We start from the raw sequence: 11700 nt of genomic DNA on the forward strand, positions 1-11700 counted from the left end.
GATTAAGTTAGCAGCTTAAAATAACAAGCCCGGCCTACATTATAAGGGTTTATAGTGAGAGCCAAAAACAGTAAACGCGAAATTTGACTAAAAGTTGAAGAGAATAAAACTGACAACTCAAAATTATATAGTACGTGGGATACGTTGATTGTGTTCTTGACTGCCCATTTTTTCCACAATCTCTTCATTAACTTGTTGGATTACGTTGTCAACATTATCTCTATTGACACCATTCACAATCTCTTCATTAACTTGTTGGATTACGTTGTCAACATTATCTCCATTGACACCATCTTGGATGACAACACACGGTAATGACCCACCTCCATACTTTGCATTTTTGGTTCCACGCTTATTGAAACCAAGGTGTACTTTGCCTCTAGGCGTGGGAGTTCTCAGATCTTCCAGTAAAGGTTGCTTTGATTTTTTGCCTCTGTCACTAATCAAGAAAACAATTGATTGAATGAATGAGATGCCAAAAAAATTGTGTTTCAGGGTAGAGTTCGGTTAGTTAAGAGTTTTTGCGAACAAACCGAACTACACATATATATGTAAATAGGAAAGAGTTCGGTTTCTTAAGGTTTTTTGCGAACAAGCCGAACATATTGGACAGAGTTCGGTTAAAAAAGAACTCAACATAGTGGGGAAAATAGTAAAGTTCGGTTACATATAATTTTTTTTCTTTTGTAGTATGTGTAGAGTTCGGTTACACTATAGTTTTTCAAATTTATGCGAAACAACCGAACCTGGTGGGAAGAGTTTGGTTATATAGGTAGTCAACATACTGGGAAAAATAAAACAGTTCTGTTACACTGGAAAAAAAAATTCGATAATAAGGGTAGAGTTCGGTTACACTATAGTTTTTCAAATTTATGCGAAACAACCGAACCTAGTGGGAAGAGTTCAGATATATAGATAGTCAATATACTAGGAAAAATGAAACAGTTCGGTTACACTGAAAAATTATTTTTGGTAATAAGGGTAGAGTTCGGTTACATGGAAGTTTCAAATTGTTTTGCGAAACGACCGGACTCACAGTTCGGTAACATAGTGTTAAATCCTGTGGAACCGAACTGTTCTTCGTGTTCTTCATTTCAGGGAGTTCGGTTAATAAACTAGGGCAAAAAAAAAAAACGTTCTAACCGAACTATGCACTGTAACTTCCATATGAACCCTATTTTGATGATTTCTATTCAATTGAACCGATTAAAATCAAATTAAAAGTAATGGTTTGTCAAGAAGAACTTGCGAATCGATCCCATGGCAGATTCAGGGTTGTTCTTGAGACTGTTACGCCGATTCAATGGTTCACTTTCCGGTTCAAGTTCTTCCTCAATTTCATTTGCTTGATTAGCTAGATGTCCTAATGGTGGACCTGTTCCTGAGAGTCGGTTGGTGTTCTTTCGGCGGGCCATTTTTATACTCGATTGATTAATCGACGATAAAAATTTTATGAATCGACGATGAATCGATGAAGACGAGTTTGAAGAAGAAGAGAGGAAGAAGGAGACGAGTTAGTTGTATTTTTTTAGTTTGCGGCAGTTTTTTTCTTTTTCTTTAATTAGGTTTATTTTCACGGTTAGGGTTAGTGTTAGGGTTAATGTTAATTAGGTTAAGGGTAAATTAGTAAACTCGCTAAGTAGGGTTAGTGTTAGGACATCCTTTACCATTGTAGGGTAGATGATCTTACAAAACCATGGTCTTCAAAAAAAAGGCTGGTCCCCAAAAAATCGTTCTTATTTTGGGTACAAGAAAAATTCCAAATAGATAAGAGCCAGGTATAAAATGAAACCTAACCCAAATAGTTCCGACCCAGATCAAATGATATGACTTCTGACTCGTACCGAGTCAAATAACGGGCGCAGTCAGATCCAAATGTTACTGATTAGCCATCCCATAAAACTTAGGAGGTTACACATACTGACGTGAATGGTCAATCTAGCGGCTAGATATCTAGCCCATAGGACTAAGCCTAGGAGAATAAAACGCCAACTGAATGTTAAAGGAGAATAAAACGCCAACCGAAGTGAGCCAAACGAACCCTAACAAATGTATAAACTTTTACGAAATCAAATGTGGGATTTTTGTTGTAATAAAAGCTGTAGTGTGTATCTCTTTTATTACGAAATCAAATCAGAGATAAAAACCCTAAGTTTAGAAACATTACAATCAAAGAAAGGGTTTAGGGATTTTTTTTTCAATGAATTGAAAATCGGATGCTGATAATCAAATTTCCAAACTCCATTCAATTTCATCATCTGTTTCAATTTTGGGACTTCTTTTATCAATCAATCAATGGATGGAACTTGTGAGGGGAATCCTAATCCTAACTCTCTAACTGAAGATTTGTTGATCGAAATTCTGTTATGGCTACCTGTAGTATCCCTTTTACGGTTCAAGGTCGTCTGCAAGTACTGGCGATCGATTATTGAAAGCTCAGATTTCATCCATCGACACGCAACTTTCCGAAGCTCCACAAGTAAGTTGGGTAATTTCATCTTTCAATATCGTCCTAAACATATTGATTATAAACCACATTTTTTCGTGCTATCGTCATCGACTAGTGGCGGAGGAGAAGAAGATTATGGGCAATGGAGTTACAAAAACTTGGGAATGTCACCACATTTAAGTGAAGAGAATGAACACGATATGTATGTTACTCATCCTCCTCAAGCAAATATGGTTGGTTCTTGCCATGGCATCATTTGTATTCATGATCCTCATCCTAGAGACATAATCCTTTGGAACCCTGCAACAAAGAAATTTAGATGTCTACCTAAATCATTACCTCTTCTAGAAGAATTTGGCGTACTAAAGTCTGAGTTTGTTTTGTTTGGTTTCGATTGCGAAACGCATGATTATAAGGTGTTACAAATCAGTTTTTTCAAAATCGACAACCAAGTGGACATCACTCCCCGAAACAAGATTCAGATATATAGCTTGAACTCGGATTCTTGGAGGTGGTGTATGGATGCCAATTTATATGGCCACTCTTACAAAACCAAATGTGAAAATCAAGGTCGATATCTTAATGGTAGTTATTATTTTTTGGGAAGTAATTTTATTAGAAAACAAAGGATTAGGATGACGGATTCTGTACCATATTGGTATGGTGATCCAGAGGCAGTGGTTCTCTCCTTCAATTTCAGCAGAGAAAGTTTCAGGATGATACCTGGTCCATGGGAAAACCTTGTTTTAGATGTCATAGGAGGTGACCAGGGAAAGATTGTATGCATTAAAGTTGAACATACCGTTACTAGTGATGTATGTGAAATGTGTGCTTTGAATGATTATGATTACAATAATGGTGCTACAAATGCGGATAATAACGAGTACTCATGGAGCAAACTACATACGTTCACCATAAATTATTCTCACAGCGGCTATGGTACTAAGGCCATTACGAAAAACGGAGCGTTTGGTTTTCTATGTGATATTGGAGGTGGTCTGGTGTTTATCAACTTTCTTACAGAGGAAATAAAGGATATTGAAATTATTGATGCCCCTTTGGAAGGTCTAGGCGATGTGTTTAGAGGCGATGTTTACAAGGAGAGCTTAGTCTCAATCGATTGTGCAGTGCCCAGCAGCAGCAGCAGTTACCTGAAATGAAATCGGTTTCCACACCGTTGACAACTTTGGCATGCATATATGGCGGGGTTTGTCATCCTGCTGTAGGGTAGCTGCTTAATATTATTATCTTTATATTTGTCCAAGTGAATGATTTCCATTTAGTGTCCAACAACATATATTTTCAAGTATTATTTATGGGATTCTTGGGGCTCTTATCATACTTGGTACCTCTAAACAACAGTTTGTTGATTTGTCTTATTTGATTGCAGTCATTCATTTGTACAGTGTTTTCTTGTTGTTGGTGTTATTCTTTTTTAACCTGAGTATTGCCAAATTAGTTATGATTTTCAATGCAATTGCAAATCTTTGATGTTTCCAGCTTCCATTGGAACCTGATTGCAGGGATGGTTGGAAAGTTTCAGAGGCCAAGATAGAAAGCTAGCTTCAGGACTTCCTGTTGGGAAAGATTTCCCTGGGATCTTTTTCTTCTTCTTTGACATCAAAAAGGTTGCACAAGGTAAAGAGTCCCTAATTTTAGACGGAGTGGAACTTGTCTCTTTTTTTACAGGAAGGGTTGGTCCTGTTCCTCCACCTTGTTGTCTCATGAAATCTGGGGTCTTGTGGATGTCAACTATGGGGAAGGAAAGTCTCTTATACGAAGAATGTGTCTGCAACAAGCTGAAGGTGGAGATATACAAACTTCTGAGAAGCCAACTTATTTGTTCAAGGATACCTCTTACAGCAGGTTGTGTCGGTACTTCCATTTACGAGCCAGGAGGGAAAGTATGAGATATAGACAGGAAGCCTTTTAAGGTGAAAATGTGATGGAAGCATTATGAATGGTGCATCAAATCAAGATTTATAATGTGGATATGAAGAGAGAAGAAGAAATCTTGGAAATATAAGATTTGTTTTGTGAGCTTCCGGAGCAGAAAAGAGTATTTCTGAGAATTGTAAGTTTCATGCTTAAGCATTTGGTGGAACAGGATGAGTCTCATGTTGTGGATGATGCTGACTTCTGTCGTCTGGAAGAGCTGCCTAATACAAACACCCCACAGGAAACACGGCTAAAGTACATGCTCCCTGGTGTTCTGGATCTCCTGACAAACAATTGGGTCCATCCAAGACATAAGGTGAATATAAGACCACTACTTTTTTGGGGGAGGTTTTTTCACGCCTCCGTCTAGGTGCAAGTACTACCACAAATACGAGAATCCTGGTGCAGAACTATTCGGCTCCATGAGTTAGTTGACAAAGTCTCCCCCATTTCTGAAATGATGTTTATTCGGAAAATAGATGTTGCTGGATATAATAATGGGGCTTGGAGTTCCTTTTGTCATCAGCGGCAACAGGTGATTTGTTCTAAAGATACCTATCTACATGTAAGTTTTCTGTTTAACATTCGTCTTTTTCATTATGGTGAACAGATTTTATTCTCTGATGATTTTATAGAATGTCTACTACCATGTCTAAGTGCTGATGGTATGGTGTACATTTATGACTTTTGACATTCTGCTAGACATTGTTGTAATTCTGCTATACGAATACAATATGCATTATGTGGTCTGATGCCATTGAGATTATTGATATCCTTGTCTTTCCCCCCTCCTACATTTAATCCTCGCAGTGATATCTGTTTTAAATTTAGAACCCAGTACTTCTATATCTGTGTTTTAGAGCTCAGTAATTATCGACCCTCGGCTGAATAAAAGTTCTACGTACTTTTAGTGATTATCATTAGTCTGCACGCCAGGGGTTTTGTATTTTGGTTCCATTGCAGGTTGCTGCTTGGCCTATAGGTCACCACCTCGAATACATTAAGCCCCTGGGGGTTCTTATGCGGCTGTGCCGCTGCATAAAACAAGTAAATCAGTAAGGTTTACTCTGAAAACCCCTGTTGTCCGAAAAGGTAATTTTCTAACGATTTATGGATGCAAAGCTGTGTTTTCGTGTTTTATTATTGTAGATTCAGAATATATAGATGTTAATGTTAAAGGGAGAACTGAAAAGACTCGAGGCATATTTTTACGGTTAATAGACTTGTAGAGCCTTCATTTTCTCTTCTAGAGTGTCAGCTCATAATCTCTTTTCGCATAGGTACATCTCGGGTCTGTTACTCCTCCTCCTGGTCTCACGAAGGTTGATATTCCGTGGATGTCCACTGTGAGGAAGGGAAATCTGTCGTACAAAGAAGTTAGAAGCATATTGAACAAGCTGACAGTGGAGCAATACTGTATTGTGAGAACCCAGCTTATTGATTCAGTGATCACAACCCCGTCCAGGCATTACGTCTGTGATATTCAGCAAACCTGTGACGGTGCCAGCTGTTTGTCCTTTGTATGCTTTTCTATGTTGTGAAGTTTCTGTATATCCCCATTATTTGCGTGAAAGACTAGGCAGAAGATTATGACTGGTGCCTCTAACCAAGATTTGGACCACGGATAATCTGATACGAGGAGAAAAGGAACATTCTTGGAAATATACCATTCATTTGTGAGCTTTCAAAGCAGAGAGCGTTTCTGACGATTGTTCGTTTCAATGATATTGTGGCGAATGTTGATGCAGTGTGTTTATTACTGTACACAGTTGGTAAGCAGTTGGATGAGTACTCCAGCAATTCATGTATTTCTAGTGATGTTTACTTGGATGATCGTCTGAAACACATGGTGGCAACACATCCCCAAATGGAAACACGGCTTAAGTTCTTGATCCACAATGCACTGAATCTTCATTTAACAATTGGGTCAAGACAAGGCATAGATATCAGGTGCAAGACCTTACAAGGCCATCAATCAATAAATCCATCCACAGCGATTCGATGGAGATTGGGGAAAAGGAAACCGGGTTGATAATCACGACTTACAGTGTTTGCTTGTCAGCAATGGCAACAATTGACCAATCTTAGATGCTAACTGTGGTTGTTGGCGAACGTTTGTTTTGTAGTGCGGTGAGTTAAAGACCAACGAAAATTTAAGCACAGGAGAATTAACAAGAAGAAAGATATATTCCCGAGACTCTCTTTAGAAGATACAACAACACGATTGATATGATTAGATATTTTATTTGCACAAAATACCGGTTTGATTTCCCTTTAGATGTGAATCAAGGTTTTGGAAATCTTGTGTTTATTTTGTTAAAAACAATTACAAGGTAAAAGTAATATCAAAACAAACTTGTAGATTAGGGATTATTATAATCTTCAAAAATAGAAAGAGAAACCTAAAAACTCTACAACAAGAACAACTAGAATAAATCTAGAGATATCTTGTTTAAAACTTCTCAAGGATTTTTACGAGATGCCTTAATAGAAGTTTTTCTTTCTAGTATCTGATTTCGACTAACAAGTGTTGGTATACGATCGGAAACTGAAATCTATCAAAACCTAGGGTTTATGATCAACAACTCTTGAATGGTTTTATATCAGAAGAGAAAACCTTAGAATAGACAAGAGGTGAAAAACCTAGATTACAAGTTGTATAATCAATCACGAAGATTTAATCCAACTTGATTTTGTGATCCCCAATACAAAGACTTTTATCTCACTCTTGTTCACGAGAACAGAAGACATGGAAACAACCTGCAAAGCTTATGCCAATTTTCCAAAGGGGATGAAAACGTGTAGCATTCCCGAACTCTATATTTATAGTGAAACATAGCTATGAAAACTAAGCAAAGCTATTTTCCTTTTTCAAGACTCTCCTAATTTTGGAAGTCTTTCCTAAGTTACAACTCTTGCCAAAATAATTAATTAATTATCAAATATTGTATTTTTGTGAATAAATCACATTTTAACTTAAGCAGGAATTTAAAGTTATCACAAACACTTTAATATGGTAATCAAATATGTTTGGATTAATAGTCATCTTGCCTAGATAAGGAAACATCACCAACTTGACCAAAAAAGCCTTTTAGTCACGTAATTGAGCCCAAGTCCGTGAACCGTTACAAACAGTCCATGGATTGTTTCCTACTAACGAACTGTAACAATTACAGCAACACTTATAATTGTTACTTTAATAAATCACTCATAACTTCATCGTTATAACTCGGAATTGAGTGATTCTTGGCTCGTTGGATTCGTAAGCTCATTCACTATAACATGAGATTCTTTATAAGGATAAAGGTTATTGTCTCCAAGGTAATGAATCAAATACTCAGACATATATACATAAATGTACATTTACCGTCATCGGAATTGTTCCATAGAGTGAGCAGATATCTTGACAGATTAGAAAGGTAGAATTGAACAATAATCCAAATGAAATAAATCACATACATTTGTTGATGAAGTACTTATTGATGTCTTCTTGTAGTCTTCAATCTTCAATCTTCACCCTTTAAGGATAGCTTCGATTCAACTTCTTAGACCTAATGTAGTTCGAAACTATCTTTAGTATGCTAAACCAGAATACATTTTGGCAACTAAAATTGACAACTAACTTGACATACGAACACTAGTGGGTTCAACCGAGCAGTTCTCTAACACTCATCCTCAGTAAGGGACCAACACAATGATTCCCATTCACCGTTGAATGCAACCCATTTAGCGTAATTTATCTCGTATTGTTTTTCAACTTCCTCTTTTGCTTCCGCTCGTTCATTTTCCGGTAGCATCTTAATTTCTTCATATCCTATTTTCTTTGGTGTACAAATTATTGGCTTGCACCTATTCATCAAATTACACCATATATGGAACGTACAAAGCATATTATGCGCTAGTGGGAACACTTCCTATATTGCATTCATCAATGCGACATCATTATCCGTCACTATAACCCCGGGAATATCATCACCTCGGAATATTGACTTAACTTTTTTTAGTGCCAAAATTCAACTAGGTTCTTGCTCATCTCTTAAGAAACAAAACGTCACGGTAAACGGTGACTTCGTCGAAGTACGCCCAACAATATTCAACAATGTCATCTCGTACTTGTTCGTCTTAAAAGTACAATCCATTATTAGAACTTCATGAAAGCATTGAGCCAATTGAACACTCGTCGGATACGCAATAAAGAGTTTTGTTATCTCTCCTTCCGAATCTACATCCTTTTGAACCGCGTAGTTTTTCTCTTGGGAAAAATAAATAATTGTTTCATTACTTGTCTATCTCTCCATTCCATCCTTCTAATTGTCTCAATTGCAATGTAAATTGTGGACAAAGATGAGTGGTTATCCTTGTTATCCTCCTTTAGTATTTGGAGCATTTGAACCGGTGAAATGCCCATTGTCCTCATTTTAGCTACCTTGTCCATCTCTTGAGGAGTTAGCTTTGTGCCATGAAATTTCCTTCAAGATGCTCCGGACGACGATGATTATGACAACCTTGCATAACCCTGTAGAGAACCCATCCACCCAAATCTTCGTTGTAATTAAATACAAGCTTGAATGGGCAATTAATCTTCTTTGAGAAATTTTTGTTCTTCCTATTTGTCTTTCCTTTATAAACATAACCCTTCATCTTGTGGCTTTTATTGGGATCACCGCTTCTCTCACAAACCATTTCAAAGCGAGTATTGCTTTGTCTCCCATTCAATACTAATATGCACATGTCTTTTTGTGCATGTTGTCGATCCCAACTCTTTGTATCTTCCGGATTTTTGAATACCAAGTCATTCATGTAGTGACGGATGTGTCATCGTACAAAATACCAACTGGCCGGGAAGGTTGATTTTCCATTGGTTCTATTGGATCACATGGAACCTACAAGTAATAGCACAACGTCAATACCACAAACAAGAAACACTTATAATTTCGGCAATGTAAAAAAATTTATCGACCCTGCCGAACACAAAGTTCGGTTACCTCGCAACCATAAAGGATTTTGGGGCCTTACCGAACTTAATCTTTATATTTTCTATGATAAAGCTCGGCCATGAAAATGAAAAACTCGACTAAACCGAACTTTAGGTTCGGTTATCTACTCCCTTTAAAATTATTCTGCGATCTTTCCGAACACAAAGCTCGGTAACATAAGTACTTAAATCGACTAAACCGAACTATGAACTGTAAACTCTATATAAATAGTTCGGTCACATTTTCTGGAAAAACATAACCGAACTCCCAAAAACCTCCATTAAAATGTAGTTCGGTTACCTGTGTCTGCTAAATTTAGTAACCGAACTACACATTCAGAAAGGTTCGGTTACATTTTCTGCAGACTAGATAATCGAACTAGGTTGACCTAACCGAATTTTGTTTCTGAAATTTTCAGGTTGGCCAATTATTTGCACAATTCAAGCTGCATTAACTAAATATGAGATATACCTGAGTACACATAGCTTCATCTTCAGGTTGTGGCTGATAAAATCCATCATTTGGTTCGTTTGCTTGAGTTTGGGGCAAAAAGTTTTCATCATCTAACAAATAACTCATATTTGGATCATTCGAAGTATTGACAAATATACTAGGAGGTGAGGGGGGTTCTGATTCTGATTCTGAGGTATCATCACATGAATCACTCATATCACAATTACTAAACTCAAAAAAAAAAAAATTTGGGTTCACCCATCTTCTTCTTCCTATTTCCTTCTTCTTCTTCTTCTCTCTCAAATAATGTTTATAACAAAACAATCCTATTAATAACTCAATAATGACTAACTAATCAGTTATTAATCATTACACTAACACTAATTAATCATCACACTAACTAAGTTAATCATCAAGGGTAAAGTAGGTATTAAAAAAAATCAAACAAGGGGTGACTGAAAATTACTACCAATATGCACCCCAAAAACTTAAGAGTAGTCCTCCATTTTTTGAGTAGTCCCCAAAAACGGTTCTTACACATAGGCTTTAAGCCCATACCATTACTTAGGCCCATTAAAAGTACATCAAGGAACAAAAGTCCAGCACGGGTTCAAGGTATTCAAATCACGACAGTGCAAATGCTATGTTCTTTTTTTATAGATGTAAAATTTCTTGTTTGGTCCTAAGCCCATAAGGTTATTTATAGCAGGGTCCAACTAGATTTTACTTTTATTCTAAGGTCCAAAGTTATTTGAAAATATGAAAATGACTAATATACCCTACTGTTTAAGTACGTGTGAAATAACATACTTCTACCAAATCGGGATTTTATTTATCTGGAGGTCCAAATTTAATTAAAACATATAAAGGACCATAGATTTGAGTACATAACTGCTACACTGTTTACAAATTTGAGTACATATCTGCTACACTGTTTACAAATTTGAGTACATATCTGCCACACTGCTTACAAATATGAGTACATATCTGCTACACTACTTAGGAATCTGAGTACTCCTCAATTCACTTTACTTTATTGCAGCACCAGCACCTCTGCAGTCAACCATTCACCACTGCCTTCAGCTCCATCTTCTCAGTAATCTTTTATCTTGCTGCATCACAATCTTCTTAGCTTAAACCACAACTGCAGCAGCTACATTAACACCATTGTCATTTCAATTCAGCTGCAACACAGACTTGTTCTTCTTCCCTGTTTAAACAACACTACCATCTTCATAAACCCATTGAGACGAACATCTCATCCACTGATTTTGTTCACAGTAATCACCACCTACAATTCCTCCTCCATCTCATCTGTATCTTCAGTTTACATCAGCAACCCAACCTTCTATGTTCCTCCAAATCCATTTGCACCACACCTTCTTTCAAACACACATCACAACCAATTTGTAACTTCATCAAGACCACCACCAATTTCACAAGTTTGCAAATCTGAACCAACAACAACTCCTGTTCCTATCATTCAAAATCTGTCATTTCTTGCAATAAGTTCTGAACTGCATCTCCATATCATCTCCATATCCAATTCCAGTACTGAATCAAACGTAACAAAGAGCATCTATTTCAGTATTTCATATACGTACTGAATCAAACATAACAAGGAGCACTTCCTATCAGTATGCGATATATGTACTGAAGATTCATGAACTACAAATCAACAGTATGACAACAACAGGTGACAGATCTATGAAAAATAAGAGAATCGAAAGACATATTACAGTATTTCACATAAGTACTTAAGGGTAAAACTAAAAAAGGAGCAAAAACACAGCAAATAGCACTTCCTATCAGTATTATACATACATACTCATGGATCGAACCAAAAAAATTAGAAAAACTTCAAATAAAACAAAATTAGAAGAG

General features: G+C 36.8%; 1 protein-coding gene across 3 annotated transcripts; it reads left to right on the forward strand.

Moving 5' to 3' along the window:
- The first annotated feature begins 2040 nt into the window (after positions 1-2040).
- On the forward strand, positions 2041-6286 carry LOC113322589 (F-box/kelch-repeat protein At3g23880-like). 3 transcript variants are annotated; one of them, XM_026570711.1, is made up of 2 exons: positions 2041-5479; positions 5668-6286. In XM_026570711.1, the coding sequence occupies exon 1, from the start codon at positions 2296-2298 to the stop codon at positions 3607-3609; it is 1314 nt and encodes a 437-aa protein (XP_026426496.1). In that variant the 5' UTR covers positions 2041-2295; the 3' UTR covers positions 3610-5479; positions 5668-6286. The 3 variants fall into 3 exon arrangements, with proteins under 3 accessions (XP_026426496.1, XP_026426497.1, XP_026426498.1); XM_026570712.1 differs by having other exon boundaries at positions 2041-4952; XM_026570713.1 differs by having other exon boundaries at positions 2041-4087; positions 4218-6286.
- The last annotated feature ends 5414 nt before the right edge of the window (positions 6287-11700 follow it).

The sequence above is a fragment of the Papaver somniferum genome, chromosome 11, assembly GCF_003573695.1.
Source record: "Papaver somniferum cultivar HN1 chromosome 11, ASM357369v1, whole genome shotgun sequence".
Lineage (NCBI taxonomy): Eukaryota > Viridiplantae > Streptophyta > Magnoliopsida > Ranunculales > Papaveraceae > Papaver > Papaver somniferum.

What these genes read in the sequence shown, in the direction of transcription:
- LOC113322589 (XM_026570711.1), top strand. Translation starts at nt 2,296, where the DNA reads ATGGATGGAACTTGTGAGGGGAATCCTAATCCTAACTCTCTAACTGAA.